Source organism: Balaenoptera musculus, chromosome 10 (assembly GCF_009873245.2).
Source record: "Balaenoptera musculus isolate JJ_BM4_2016_0621 chromosome 10, mBalMus1.pri.v3, whole genome shotgun sequence".
Lineage (NCBI taxonomy): Eukaryota > Metazoa > Chordata > Mammalia > Artiodactyla > Balaenopteridae > Balaenoptera > Balaenoptera musculus.
The window spans coordinates 42,798,027-42,813,741 of NC_045794.1; the positions used below are offsets into that span (position 1 = coordinate 42,798,027).

Here is a 15,715-nt window from a genome sequence, read left to right on the forward strand (position 1 = left end):
GGCAACCCGTACTGTGCAGTCTGTTCTGCACTTTAAGTTTGAGAACCTCTCCTTGCCCTCAGGCGGCAGGAGGAGGAATGCACAAGAGCCTTCCTGAGGCCCAGGCTCTACAACCTGCTCTGGCCTTGGGGTAAAGCAAACTGACAGGTGTGCTCTGAGGTAAGACTCTTTATTGTATACATGGGGGGTAGCCCCCACTTCTGAGGTAGGGAAGCAAGGTTGCAGCAGAAGGTAGTCCTCTCCGGTGTCACTCTAAGAATGAAGTATGGGTGACCACTCAGCAGCGGATTAGCCCCCTACCAAGCTGCTGACTGAGAGACCCCATGCCCCAATTCCCTCCATCCCAGAGAAGAGCCCTGCAGTGAGTGTCCCTCCCCACTTCAGAGAGGGGCGCTTTCCGCCTCTTGAAAGCAGGGGTTGACAGTGGTCGTGATGGCGCTCTTGTAGAGAGGATTGTTGTCCTGGGAGAAGAAGTTGGAAATGATGAGGAAAAGTCCCAGGACTCCGCTTTTATCTAGTCCTAAGAGGTCAGCCTAGAACTTGAGCAGGAGGACCCCAAGAGCTGATGGAAATTAGCAGAGGAACCAGAGTAAGCCCACAGAGGAGGGCTAGGCCAGCGGGGGGGCGGCTAAGTAGACCGAGTCAGGGTGGAGGGTGAGACGGTGAAGCAGAAAGCAAAGCCCCCCTAACCAGGGGAAGCAAGGAAAACCTCACCCAGTGGGGTAGGCGGCAGCCTCACCTGCTTCCACTTGAGCTGCTGCTGCTCCTTTTCAAAACGACTGTATTCTCGGCGGTCGTAGATTTCCACCGAGAGCCGATAAGCCAGGACCAACCCCAGTCCCGCTGCCACGATGCCCCCCACACAGCCCAGCACGATGATTTGGGTGTGGTCTGCCCCCTCTATGGGAAAGAAACAAGAGACTTCTGGGGGCCGGGGCCTAGGAATTGATCACCAGTTACCCACAGTGTGTCCAGCCTCATCCAGCCTCCCCAGGCCTGCCTGTTATTGAAAACAAAGGGAACCTCCACAGGGTCCAAGGTTATCCCAGTGCTCAGGGCCTTAGCCTTGTCTGTTTGGTCCAGCACCTGCACTTTTGCCTGGATTCATTAGCTCTGCTTCAACCCCCAGCCTGATTTCCCATTGTCTTTACCTCCAGAGTTCTGAGGCCCTACCCATTAAACTTCCAGGGCCCCATCTGGCACGTCCACAGCATCCCTGCCCACTTACTTTCCGGGGGTCTCACTGTCAGCATGACCCTGCCTCTGGCTTCATCCTCTGCCAGGAAGAAGAAGAGCTGGTTGTCGTGGGTCCTCTCTTTGCACCAGCCATCATCCAGAATAGGGGCCAAAGCCAGAGTCACGTTGGCATGGGCACACGCCAGGCTGCAATTCATGGCCAGAGGACCAGTCCCAAAGGCGCCACACTCTGCGCAGTCCCTGTCCAGCGGGTGCCAGTAAGTTACCAGCTGGACAGATGTCACCCAAACCACATGCAGAAAGAGCAGGTGGGTGGGAGGGGCTCAACGAGCCCTGTGCCCCTGTTCCCAAGGCGGAAGGCCTGAGGGCTCACCTGTGTCTCTCGCATGGCGTCTTGCAGCCTGAGCACTGATCACATAGGGCACCGTAATAGCCGTCCAAGCACTGGCAGCGGTTGCAGGTGCAGTATCCACGCCCATTGCACAGCCCTCCCTCGGGACTGACACAGTTGTCTGTGTCCCCGCTGCATTCGCATGCTCTGCCCGTGCGATTGGCGTGACAGTGACACACTCCACATTGGCAGCGGCCAAAGCCTGAGGCAGAGCCACACGCAGGGTGACAACCATCCTCCCCACAGGCATTGGATATCCCATGCCACCACAGGCTGCCTAGAGCTGACCTGTTCCTGTGCATCCACTTCCCTCTCAAGTGTGCCGGATACCCTCCAACCCCTACACCAGAATCTTTGATTCCTCCCCTTAGTGCAGAGAAGTTCCCAGAGCCTAAACACCCTTGGGGAAGCCACTGTGACCCCGTCCTCCCCAAAGTCTCCAGGTACCTCCACAGAGGATTCCCTCATGTCGCTCACAGCTGGCATCATCACATTCACACAGACGTCCAGAGCTCTGTCCGCTGCAGGTGCAGCGTCCACACTGGCACCGTCCCCTCCCACTGCACAGGGGCCCTGTGCCATTGGGGGCTCGACACCCAGATTCCAGATCCAGGGAGGACAGCTCAGCCTCAGAGCACTCACAGAGCCGACCCAGGTGGCCAGGGACACAGCTGGGAGGGGAAGGCAGGGGAGGGAAAGGGGAGTCATAGATTTTGACCATGCCTTGACCTGCCTTTCCCAGAATCCTCTAAACCCAAGATCTCAAGATAGCTGGAGAGCCACCAGCGGCTGACAGGAGGCCAGAATATAATGGAGCACCAAGGTGTATAGAGGGGGTGGGGGGGAGTTCTGGTGGAGGGGAGGGTTTGGCATTTCTGAGAAGCTTCAGGAGGTGAAAATCAGGGTGGAGTCTTGGGATGTCTACGAACAAGACGTCTAGAGACGCCAGTGGGAGGAGGGAAGGCAAGGGAGGAGGAATACAGGGGAGCCATATAGGTGAAGGGAAGCAGGAGGCCCTCACCTGCACACCCCGCATTGTAGGTGCCCCTGGCCGTCACTGCAGTGAGGAGCCTGGAGCTGGGTGTCACTGCAGTTACAGTCACACACTGTGTGCAACTCCACAGTCAGCTCCTCTGAGAAGCCACGGGCTCGGAACCTCAGCAGATGGGGCTCTGGGAGGCAGTGGGTAGCTTGGAGAGTAACCAGAAAATTCACCTGAGGACGGGGCAGGCGGAAATCAAACTAAGATCATGTGCACTCCTGTGTGTGCACGGACACACACCAAACACACTGGTCATCCAGAACCCTACTTCCTAGTAAACGAAGGGATAGGGTCGTGCTAACACCCATCTCCTAGAAACACTCTTGAGGAGGCTGCTCGTTAAAGCTCCTCAGAAAGGATGGGTGGAAGGCTACCCCATGCTTTTTGCTTTGCTTCCTGGGCCTGTCCTCCATCTCTCCCTGCCTGCTCAATTTCCCACTCCCACCCCCACGCCCTTTCTTCTCACTGTCTGGTTGATTCGGACGTGGTTGCACTGGCCCCTGTCACCAGCCTCATCCTGTCTCTTCTCAGGACCCCCACACTGAGAATCGTAAGAGATGCGGACCCCGGGAGGGAGTAGAGAGCGTTCATGTTCAAGGGTCACAGTGGATGATAGGCTCTGTGGAAAGGGAGAAAGAGAGAGTAACCATGTGAAGACAGGACCCCAACTCCACCTCATACCCTCTCCAGCTGTTCCAAATCCTGCCAGAAGCCTGCCCTCAGCCCACCTGGGGACTCCTTCCATTCTGCCCAGTCAGGAGGAGTTTCTGCAGGAAGGACCTGTGATAACCTTGAGTGAGAACACAGAATCCAGAGGCTTCTAAAACAGCATTTCAGTGCAGCTGCAGCAAAGGCCTGCCGGGGGTCAGGGGCTGGCCAGCACTGTGAACGTGCAGTGGCTATGTTTTTCAAACCCCAGATCAGGACACACAACCGGTGTGCATACAAGGTCTAAAGGGCAGATGCTTTCAATTGAGTTTGTCCTGGGAAATTTGATATTGTCTCAAATTTTCTGGCCATGGGTTTAGAACATGGTCCCTGTTATCAAGAAGGCTACAGTCTAGTTGCAGGGATAAGACCTAAACGCAAGAAACACAAATTTTTATGGTTCCTTCTACCTGTAAAATTCTATGGTTCCTGTGAAGAATATCTCTGAATTATTTATAAGCTTAGTGAAGGCAGTCTCCAGATGTCACATTCTTTATGTACAGACTGACTGGGGGACAAGTGCCAGCCATTCCATCTGTTATCTCTGTGACCTTGGGCAAGTCACTTAGCCTCCCTGTGTCTGTATCCCCATCGATAAAATTGGAACGCTAGTTTCCAAGCAGGGGTTTTAGTGGGATAAGTGAGACAGCAAACTGTGTGTGTACTCAGGACAGTGCTTGGCATGAAATAAAAGCTCAATCAATGTTAATTCCCTTCCTTGCCCAGAGCAGGGCTCCATGCTCTGCACAAATCAGGCACTTAAGATTTGTGAATGCAAGACTGACTGAGTGAATGAGCTGTTAATGACAGCCACATGCAAACTGTAGGTAGGAGCTGTGGAGTGTTACACGAAAAGTGATCGTCCCCTTTTAGTTCTGCCACCCCACCTGAGGGTCCCTTTCCACCTTTCCCCAGCACCCACCCTCCCCCTCCCCCCACGCTGGCCCCTCACATTATAAGCATCCATGATGAGCTGGACCACATTGCTGGAGTCCTCACTCAGCTCCCCCACTGCGGACTTGGGAATCAGCTTACTCAGCTCCTGCGACGTGAGGAGTTGAGGGAAATGGTGGGTCACAGCTCTAGGGAAATAAGCTTCTGGGGGTCTGGAAGGAGGGCATATGGGGGAAGGAGGATGGGCCTGTGAGGGAAGTGAGAAAGGCTGGGAGTGGGAGGGTTTGGCATTCAGACAACTCTCACCTGGTAGACAGGCAGTGTGGCACCAGTGACAGCAAAGATGGGCTGGATGTTTGCCGCAGAGAGGGCCTGGGCTACCTGACCCACGGAGGGGTAGTCCTGGAGCAGGGAGTCAGGACAAGGTGAGCGCCCCAAGTCCCCCTCACAACACGCAAGGTGCCCTCAACCCAGGAAATCCAGGGTTCCACCAGCTAGAAGAGCCCTGGAGGCTTGGCAAGAAGGAGGGAAGGGCCAGGGAGTGGAGTGGCTTGGGTTTGTCTGAGCAGTGGGGGGACATGGAGAGGAGGAACTTCTGGGGAAGATGGCAGGGTGGTCATCACCCGTAAGGACAGTGAGGCTGGAGGGTGGGTTCCTGGGAGGAGAGGAGGTGTGGCTCTGATGGAGCAGGGCAGGTGAGGGTGGCGACTCACAAACTCTGGGCTGCGACTGTAGAGGCCATTGCTGTCCAAGTGGCAGTGCCCGTCACTGGGCATGAAAATGCCACCCAACTTGCCATCCCCAGCTGTGTGGAATGTGTCATCTGAAGTGAACACCAGTAGCCGGGACACATTTCTCCAGCCAATCTGCTCCTGGGGTGGGATGGTGGGTAGGCTGTGCACTTGGGCATGGATGGCCCTTGAGCCACCCCCGCCTGCTCTAGGAGCAAGGATTTGGCCAGCCTTGTTGTGGTCAGTTTGTCCAGCCCCTTGTCTCCAGCTCCCTGCTTCTCCCCAGCCCCTCAAACAGGGTTGCTGCTAGTGGAGGCCTTCTTGTGAATTAGAAAAACACGCCTCGGGACTTCCCTGGCGGTCCAGTGGTTAAGACTTCGCCTTCCAATGCAGGGGGGTGCAGGTTCCATCCCTGGTTGGGGAGCTAAGATCCCACATGCCTCGCGGCCAAAAAAACCGAAACATAAAACAGAAGCAATATTGTAACAAATTCAATAAAGACTTTAAAAATGGTCCACATCAAAAAAAAAAAAAACACCTCTTCCTCAAGACATTTTACTCCAATCCACCAGCAAATTGTCAAAACAGATATGCAAACTACAGGGACTATAATACAAAGACCACCCCCTAGAATTGTGAACTGCATAACCATAGGTGGCCATCTTGGGCCCCAAGCAGCCCTTCAGGCTCAGGGCCCCTCCCCACCCCCTCACCTGGCAGAGGGCAGCCTGCAGAATGGCATCAAAGCCACCTTCAGGCGAGTCCAGGTTGCCGGACACGCTCTGGCGTCCCACCTCCCGTTCGAAGGCCTTAGCATCCCCGGTGAGGGATAGCACGTGGTGAAAGCTGAAGGGCGGCTGGCAGCGCTCCAGCCGGGTGGGGCAGGGGTGGCGAAGCTTGGAGGGCACTGTGCTCACGAAGGGCAGCACCATTTTGTCCACGAAGGAACCAAAGCCTGGGAGGAGGAGTCATGAAGGCAGTGCCAGAAGTCACTGGACAGCAGCAGGATGCAGGGCGGGGTGGGGCACTGCTGAGGACTCAGGAGGGGAGTCCCTGGGAAGTGGTGGTGGGGGGACAGTCATAGCGGAGGTGATGGGAGAGGGTGCTCCTAGAGGGCGGGGACCCAGGACCCAGCAGGGGCAAAGGGGTGAGAGCACAGGTTCAGGGAAGTGGAGGATGGAGATGAGGAGGAGGGCACAGCGGTGGGCAGGCAGGGGGTTGGTTAAAGCTGGAGAAGAATGCACGGGTGTGCGGTGTAGCAGCAGCATAAGATGAAGGAGGGGATCTTGAACGGGAGGGATGAGTGCAGAATGTACAGCAGGGATAATGGCATTTAGACCTTGTCCAGGAGACACGGGGCCTGAGAAGTGGCAGTGTCCAGGTGGGTGCATCTAGGGCACTGTCTGACCCTGGGAGCTGTCTGAACACAGTCTCTCCAAACTCAAGGCCTCAGTTACCCTTCCAGTAAAATGAGGGGTCCTACTGGACAGTCTCTTAAACCCCCTCTAGCTCTGACCTAGAAGATAGATGTCTTTGGGGAGAGATGTCAGGAACCCGTGGCCTGGCCAGGTCCGTTAAACACGGGGAGACGGCACAGTGAATATTCTGCCCCTTCATTTCTACGCCCCACATAACCGGCTGGCAAAAAAAACTCAGGGCAGCTACTCACCTGAGTCTCCCTGCTCTTCCCTTGAGAGCATACTTTCACTTAAGTAAACCCTCGCTTTACTTTCTTGAAAAAAACAGAAAAAAACGGGAGAGGGCAGGTGGGGCCCTTGTGTGTCCTAGACATTGGCAGAAGCTAGGGTGGCGGTTGGTTAGAGGCAGAGGGCCAGCAGGTGCGGAGCAGGGCTCTGCTGGGCTCACCAATGCGCACGGAGTGGGTGACTTCCTGCAACCTCACCAGCAGCGCGTGCCCAAGCTGGCGCACGCGCTCCAGGTCGTCCTTCATGGAGTAGCTCAGGTCCATAAGGTAGTACAGGTCCACAGGGTATCCCTCGGCTCGAAGGAAGCGGACCCGGAGCTGCTGGGGCTCTCCTGGGGGTGGAGGTAGTGGGGAGGTTGGTGGGGCGCGGTGGAATCCCAGCCCAGCCCGGGGCCCGGCGGCCCACCACCCCCTAACTCACCCGGCCGCAGCGTGACCCGGACCCGCTGCGGTGCCAGCTGGGTGGCCCCCTCGCTGCGGGTGCCCTGGCTGAGCGGCTCGTCCTGCAGCACCTCCTGCCGGCCGCGGGGCTCCTCCAGCTCCCCCGGGGGGCAGCCCCGGGCCAGCAGCTCCTCTCGCAGGGCGCAGCGGCGCAACTCCGCCTCCCCGGACGCCGTGAAGTTCTGCGCCGCAAGGGGAGGCGCGTCGGGACCCTAGTCCCCTGGATCCCTCAGCCCTGCTCCCAGAACCACCCTGGCATCCCGGCCACTTCCAAGCCCTCCCCTGTCAGGCAACTCCCTGGGCCCCCCTGATTCCCTCCCCTCCCTTCCACAGCTACCCTTGAACGCCGTCCTTTCTTCCTTGTCAGAGCCCACTTCCTACAGCACCCCCCCTTCTCCTACCCTTATCTGGATGCCCCCTTTCCCCAGACACCCTACCTCTCCACTTCCCCAGTGCCACAGACTTCCTGTTGAGATCTCAGGGACCTCACTGCCATTAAAAAAGGAGGAGCCTGACCTCCTAGTCCAACCTCCCCTGAATGCTCAGGCCAAAATGGGAAGGGGGTCAGACTAAGACCCACAGTCCCTGGGAAGGGGAAGGATAGGGACAGGAGAGAACCCCCCGCTCCCCCTCAATGTGTCTGGTACCCCTCGCACTGGCTGGGAAGCCACAGGGGAAGGAAATGGTTAGAGTGGCTTCTCAGCTGACCCGGGTGCCAGCCTCTGGTCGGGGGATTGGAGGAGACAGACATACCCAGGTGTCTCAAGAGTCCCTGTCTGGCACCTCTGGCCTCTGCCTCCCACTGACTCTGAGTCTTCCCCCTCCTGGCCTCCCAGATTCACTATGTGCATTTCCCCTGGACCCACTCAGTTTTGTGGCTCTGCCTCCTAGTGATTGTGCCCTCATTTCTTATCTCATCTAACTCTCCATCTTCCTGTGAGAGAGACAGTTCTGCCCACCCTCCAGTTCAGGCGCCCCTCATGCTCTGCTACACCATGAGCCCTGTCTCTTTAAGGCATAAACAAAAGAACAGCCTGGGACTTCCCTGGTGGTCAAGACTCCCTGCTTCCAATGGAGGTGGGTGGCGCTGGTTTGATCCCTGGTCGGGGAGCTAAGATCCCACATGCCATGCCGCATGGCATGGCCAAAAATTAATTAATTAATTAAAATTTCCCAAAAAATTAAAAAAAAACAAAGAACAGTCTTGTTTGACCAGCCAGGGAGACACCCTCTCCCCAGCATCCTTCTTGTCACTTAGGTAGCTCAAGCCTTTCCCCCAAAGCCCACAGGCTTCCAGCTCCTTCCTTTCTACCCTCCCAGTCACAGGCTGCTACATACCTAGGAACATGCCCCACCCCCAACACAGATCCAGAGACCCAATCACATACTTTCTGCAGTGGACTGACCCCCAACATGATGATATTTGGAGATGGGGCCTTTGAGAAGAAATTAGGGTTAGATGAGGTCATGAGGGTAGAACCCTTATGATGGGATTAGATCCCTATAAGAAGAGACACCAGAGAGCTTGTCCGCAGCCCATCTGCAAGCCAGGAGGAGAGTTCTCACCAGGAACTGAATCAGCTACCACCTTGATCTTGGATTTCACATCCTCCAGAATTGTGAGAAATAAATTCCTGTTGCTTAAGCCCCCTAGTCTATGGTATTTTGCTATGACAGCCCAAGCTGACAAATACACTTTCTCACATGTACACCCACAAAAGATCCCTCTCCCTATACACAAGCATGTGTTCCAGCAGGAACATGCTTCCTCCAAATTTATGGTCACAAGTCTTCTCCACATATACACAAATACACAGATACAGACATAAACATACATGCGCAGGAAACTTGAGTGCATGTATATGCACACACACATACACACACGTACAATCAGACAGGAGTCCTATGTGCACAAACTCAGTCACACACAGAACTACAGTGTGCACCCAGAAAGTCACATACGTGCCCACACAATCACACTCGTATATCCAGGCTATACACACACATACACTTGGTTCAAAGGCCACAGACCCATCTTTACCAGTTGCTTGCACCATGCACAGCTCGGGTGTGAGAGGATGCACTTTTGACAGGAGGGAGCTGGCTGGCAGGACCCTGGTAGGGACAGCCCAGGATCCCGCCATTCTGTGGTCTCCTGTGGGGATGAGATCTTGGTGTCCAGTTCACTTTCACCTCTGCTCAGGGCCAGCAGGAAAACAAGGACCATTGACAAAGCCACCATGGTCTGTAATAGGACATAAAGGGGGACATGTGGGTCCTCAGCGAGGGCCCCCAAGCTCTCAGCCCTCTAAACTTAGCCTGTGGTTGTCCCTCTCAAAACTCTACCCCAGTTCTTTATCTCTCCCCATAGTTTCACTTCCCCCTGTGGATTCAACAGTTTCTTCAAAATGGCAGGAAGGGGCAGATCCCAGGCTAGGGTTAGGAGGCTTGGAAAAGACCCAGCCCTCCTGCGTGCAGACTTCATGAGGCCAGAGTGGGCAAAATAGCCTAACTAAGAGTCTGGAGAGTGGACCTGGAGGCACTAAGGTCTGCACACAGGTCTATTCACCAAGATTCCAAGCCATAGTGGAAAGAGAACCAAACAGGAAACGGACCAGGTCTGGTCCTGCCTCAGTCACTCACTGGCTGGTGTCAAGTCAGATTTTCTCTCTGAGCCTTAGTTTCCACAACCGTAAAGTAAGGGAGTTGAAAAAATAATCTGACAGCCCTTCTAGCTTTCATAACCTTGGATTCTAAAGGAAGAGGGTCAGGGGCTCTAAATAAGGGGAAAAAGTCAGGGATTAGGAATGAGAGGAAATAAAGCTGGAGCAGATGAGGGAGTATGTGAAAGAGGCAGGGAAAGTCAGCTGTAATTGACTGACATGGTAGCAAGAGGAATAAAGATTAGACCATAAGAAGAACTGTCTAAAGGTCTGGGATAATGGAGGAAGGAAGGCCAGGTTTGGTAAAAATTTCTCTTTCCTGTACATTGCACAAAGGGGATCTAGATTAAAAATTTGAATAGGCAATTTATTACCATGCTTCAAAAATCAAAAAGTTAAAAAAAAAAGAAAAAAATCAAAAAGTTAAATCCCAATGGCCGTTTTTATAGAAATGGAAAAGCTGATCCTAAAATTCACATGGAATTGCATGAATAGCCAAAATAATCTTGAAAAAGAAGAACAAAGTTGGACTCACACTTCTCACTTTCAAAACTTACTACAGAGCTGCAGTAATCAAGACAGTGTGGTATTGGCATAAGGATAGGCAAATAGATCAATGGAACAGAATTGAGAGTTCAGAAATAAATCCATCCCTATGGTCAGTTGATTTTCATCGAAGATGCCAAACCATTCAATACAGAAAGAATAATCTTCAACAAATGGTACTGGGATGACTGGATATCCACATGTAAAAGAATGAAGTTGGACTCCTACCTCACAACATATACAAAAATTAACTGAAAATGGACCAAAGACCTAAGTATAAGTTCTTAAAACTATGAAACTCTTAGAAGAAAATATAGGGATAAATCATCATGATTTTGGACTTGACAATGGATTCTTAGCTATGACATCAAAAGCACAAGCAACGAAGGAAAAAATAAATTGAACTTCATCAAAATTTAAAACTTTTATGCATTAAAGAACACTATCAAGAGAGTGATAAGACAGGCCACAGGATGGGAGAAAATATTTGCAAATCACGTATCTGTTAAGTATCCAGAATATATTAAAGAACTCTAACAACAACAAAGAGAAAAACAACCCAGTTTTAAAATGTGCAAAGGACTTTGACGTTTCTTTAAAGAAGATAGATAAGTGACTAACAACAGATAAAAAGATGCTCAACACGATTAGTCATCAGAGGAATGCAAATCAAAACCACAAGATACCACTTCACACCCACTAGAATGGCTGTAATCAAAAAAAAATAGAAAATAAGTGTCGATGAGGATGTGGAGAAAATGGAGCCTTCATACATTGCTGGTGGGAATGTAAAACGGTACAACAACTGTGGAAGACAGTTTGGTGATTCTTTAAGAAGTTAAAACACAGAATCACCCTAGCACTTGACAATTCCACCCCTAAGGATATCCCTAAAAGAATTGAAAACGGGTGTTTAAACAAACACAAACTTGTGCAATACTGTTCATCGCAGTGCCATGCACAGTAGCTAAAAGGTAGAAACAACCCAAATGCCCATCACCTGATGAATGGATGAATAAAATGTGGTATATCCATACAATGAAATATTATTTGGCCATAAAAAGGAATGAAGTACTGATACATGCTACAACGTTGATGAACCTTGAAAACATTATGTTAAATGAACAAAGCCAGTCATGAACAACCACATATTGTACAACTCCATTGATATGAAATAGCCCACCTAGACAACTCCATAGAAACAGAAAGTAGCTTAGTGGTTGCCAGGGGTTGGGGAGGATGGGGAGTGACTGCTTAATGGGCAGTTTCCTTTTGTAGTGAAGAAAAAGTTCTGGAACTAGATAGCGGTTATGGTTGCACAACACTGTGAATGTACTTAATGCCCCTGAACTGTACACTTAAAATGGTTAAAATTATAAATTTGACGTGTATTTTACCACAATTTAAAAAACCAAAAAGTTAAGATGATAGAAATCTCCCACTCCTATCCCCCATCCATCCCAGTTTCCACACTTAACTTAAAATAAATAACCATCATTTATTATTATCTTTTGTTGCCTATAATCTTTCTAGAGACTTTTAGTGTATATACAAACTAACATTAATACATATATACTCTTCAAATGATAGAATCAAACAACAGAATTCAACAAATGATAGAATACTTTACACCCAGTTTTGCATCTTACTTGGTCAGACTAGTTTTCTTGGAGTTCCTGCCACCCAAGAAAATAAAGAACTCCCTTGTTCATTTTTACAGCTATATAGATTTCCACTGCATGGATATGCCATGTTGTATTTAGTCTCTTGTAATGGGAATTTATGTTGTTTCTAATTGTTCACTATTATAAACAACGCTGCAGTGAAAATTCATGGATTTATCATTTCACATGTGTGCATGTTGTAGGATAAACCCCTGGAAGAGGATTTGTAGGGTTAATAAATAGGTATCATTTGTAATACTGGTGAGTAGTGCCAACATAACTGACATGACCTCCTGAAGGGCTGCGCCAGTTCACATCCCCATCAGCAGTGTATCTGAACTAACTCCTTGTCGGGAAGCATCTGCATCCTTCTCAGCCTGGGCCAAGACTCAGTACCAGATGATCTGCACAGGGTGTGGCGAAGGGGTGTGGTGCCAAGTCGCTGACCGCCCCCGTCCTGCTTCCCACCACCTGTAACCTCAGGCGTAGTAGATATATATTTAACAGAGCCTCCACCCTCCTGTGAGAGGCTAGCCCAGGGCTCAGCCTCAGCGTAACCTCAGCCTCGTTGTCTCGGCACGCCTGTGGTCAGCGAGGCTGGGGATGCTGCAGCACGGAGCCCAGTTTTGACTCATCTCTCACAGGTGGGGCTCCGGGCCACACTGTCCCCCAGGATAGGACAGTCCCAGAGGGCTCAAAGGAGTCACTCATCTCCCCTAAAGGGGGCCCTTGGACTCCCCTCCCCAACCCCCCTTCTCCCCTCCTCAGGATACATGACCTGCCACCTGCTTCTCTTAATCTGTCTCTCCCTTTCTCTGTCTCCCCTTCCTAGTCAGAAATCTGATTCCATCTCGCAGCTAATTTTCTCTTCTCCACTTCTTCACAGTTCTTTGTTTTACTTCCTTTCCCACTCTGATCCTAACCGTAGAATGGCAAAATCTTCTATTTCAACCCCCTCTTTTTGCAGATGGAAACCTGAATCCCAGAGTGGTGAGTGACTTGCCCAAGGTCCCCCAGCGAACTACAGCAGAGCAGGGACTGACACAGGCCAGGCCTCTCGCTTTGTTTGCTGCTTTCCTCCCCTCCAACCTGGGCACCATCTTCATGGAAAGTTGTGCCTTCTCCCCACCAGCCCCAATGGGCTCTATCTGATCCCCTTTCTCTTTCCTTCTGGCCTTCCTCTGTCTTCGCTTCTCTCCCTCTGGGGTTGTCCATTTTCCTGGACTTAATTCTGACTCCAGTATGTACCCCACTGCCCTCTGAGCAGCTGAGAAAGAGAGCATCTCCCCAACCCATCCAGATCTCCCAAGTCAGGAGGAACCCTCTGCTGCCCACTCAGAGTCACAAGGAGGGGACAGAACTGAGCCGCTGAGCCACAGTCTTCCAGGAGTGTGGGATCTGTGGCCAAGGTACCAACCGGGAGGAGGCCTGAGCCAAGCACAAGGCATCAGGCAGCAGGGATGGCAGCTGGGGAGTAATATTGGGAGAACCTTACCTCGTCATAATCCGTAACACATAGCCGGCAAGCAAATGATAGCACTCATGCATCCCCTACCTCCTTTTTCTCTCTCCAGTCCCACTCTTGGGAAACCAACACAAGAGGGATGTGTGGGGGGAGGGAGGGCTTGTGAGACTGGAGGAGGGAACAGGAGACCTTGGGAATGCAGAGAGGTCTTCAGAGCCTTTCTCAAGACTCAGCTGAACCCTGGGTGTCTTCAGGTCAGAGCCCTCTTCCCAGGAGGTTAGGACCAGGTGGGGCCTGGGCGGGTAGGAGAGGAGGCAGGAGGGCTGCTGCCCTGGTACTCACAGGTGCGTGCGGAGCAGCCCTTCCTCCCTCCGGTGGTAGCAGCAGCCTTTGTGTACTGATCTGGGAGGCTGCAGAGGAGGAAGTGACACGCCCCAGGGTGGGGGAGACTTGGGGCTGGTGGGGGTGACTGACCTAGGAGAAGGTGGAGCAGATAAGGGTGAAATTGGGCCAAGGGAGTTGATGATACAGGGATCTGGAAGAAGGAAGCAAGGAAGCTCATCAGTTGAGCACCTGTTATTGTACTGGGTGTATCATAATGTTACAATTCATTCTCACAGCAGCAACCTCATGACATAGGTGTTAACCTCCCTCCAGCCCCCTAATTTTACAGATGTAGAGGCTTAGAAGTACAAAGTATTTTGCCCGAGGTCACATAGTTAGCAACTAGATGGTCTGGATTTAAATCCAGGTCTGCCTGCCTCCCAAATTGATGTTCTATTTCCTCATATAGGAACATGACAGGAAGGAAGAAATATGGAGGCAGTAAGTACTGTCGGAGGGGGAAATGAGTGACTGTTGTTCATTCTGAAAACCTGGTGCCCACCGTCTTACAGTGTGTGCTTAACTACACGGGCTCTGGAGCCAAACTGCCCAAGTTCAAATCCTAGCTCTATCACTTACTAGTAGTGGGACCCTAGGTAAATTACTTACCCTTCCTGTGGCTGTTTTCTCATCTGTCAAGTGGAACTCATAGCATTATTGTGAGAATTAAATGAGATTATTCGTATCAATTGCTTAGAGGACAACATGGCACTTACTAAGGGCTCGATAAGAGAGAGAATCGGTGGATGAGAAGTAATGGAGGTGGGAGGCTTTGAAACATTCAAGGACCAGACAGCTGGGAAGTTGGAGAGACAGGCACAGGGTCAGGCTCAGAGAATGAAGTTGGGGGGCCAAGGAGCCAAACGGTGCTGGGGCCCGGGACGTGGGTGGAGGAGGCGAACCGCGCAAAGCTGAGCACAGGCATGGCAGCTGGAGCCAGGCAAGGACGAGGCTGCAGGGAAAAGAGGCTGAGGCCCACACTTGACCACAGGGAGTTTTGAGAAGGAACTGGACGTGACGTCTGTTCACAGGTCTGTCTCCTCCACCGGCAAGGGACTGACTGAAGCCGCAGGGTCCGTCTCCTAGCAGGTGTTCAGTGAACATCAGATGGGTCGTAGGAGGAGCAACTGGAGAGAAGGGCATCCTCCTCTGGGTGGGCTTCAGCCACCGGCTCTCAGACCTCTTGCCCTTCCCCCACAACCAGGGTTGCCATGGCAATGACCCCTCCTTCCCCACAGGCCCTGTGGTTTCCTCTAGAGTTTCTTTCACTTTCTTCTTCTGCTTTCCCCCCTCTCCTCTCCTCCGCCACTCCCACATCCTCAACCTCTCTCTCCCACATGCACGGGTCATTGGTGAAGACAGCCAGGCGCAGGTAGGCAAGGCACTGTCCCAGGGAAGAAGGTGGGTGGGGGTGGGTGTTCATGGGGAGTCACAGGGGGCAGTGGCAGAGGCCAAAGTCAATGGGGCTGAGGTTGGGGTGTTGCAGAGGTTAAGGCATGCAGGGGCAGGGAGAGGTATTAGGACAGAAGGTAACAGTGGGGTCGTGGAGGGCAAGCAGGGTCACAGGGAGATGGGTGGGGGCAGAAGGAGTGACTCAGAAGGTGATAGTGGGGTCGCAGGGTAGGCGGCTTATGGGGTGAGGGGCTGGCATAAAGCAGAAACACTGTAACTTAGATGTACACCGTGGTTCTTTTCTTCTGGGGCCAGGGACCCTCATGAGAACCAATTGAAACTGCATCGACCTCCTCCCCAGAGAAGGGCAGATGTGCATGTATACAGAACTGGGGGTGGGGATAGCCTAAAGACCTCTGAGGCCCAGGACCTTACTAGAGGTTCACAGAGTCCAATCAAAGCTCCAATACCTGGTGACCATGGAGGCCCAGA

The 15,715-nt window shown here is 52.1% G+C and overlaps 1 protein-coding gene across 2 annotated transcripts; it reads right to left on the bottom strand.

Annotated features, from left to right (window-relative positions):
* Positions 1 to 324: 324 nt before the first annotated feature.
* Positions 325 to 14,213, bottom strand: ITGB7 (integrin subunit beta 7). 2 transcript variants are annotated; one of them, XM_036864706.1, is made up of 15 exons: positions 13,790 to 14,213; positions 9,151 to 9,354; positions 7,090 to 7,291; positions 6,830 to 7,000; positions 5,677 to 5,918; positions 4,946 to 5,104; positions 4,539 to 4,634; positions 4,291 to 4,380; positions 3,097 to 3,249; positions 2,610 to 2,803; positions 2,036 to 2,259; positions 1,571 to 1,790; positions 1,229 to 1,437; positions 740 to 900; positions 325 to 461 (listed from the first exon to the last, which is right to left on the bottom strand). In XM_036864706.1, the coding sequence occupies exons 2-15, from the start codon at positions 9,349 to 9,351 to the stop codon at positions 381 to 383; spliced, it is 2,403 nt and encodes an 800-aa protein (XP_036720601.1). In that variant the 5' UTR covers positions 9,352 to 9,354; positions 13,790 to 14,213; the 3' UTR covers positions 325 to 380. The 2 variants fall into 2 exon arrangements, with proteins under 2 accessions (XP_036720601.1, XP_036720602.1); XM_036864707.1 differs by lacking the exon at positions 13,790 to 14,213 and having other exon boundaries at positions 9,151 to 9,535.
* Between the last annotated feature and the right edge of the window lie 1,502 nt (positions 14,214 to 15,715).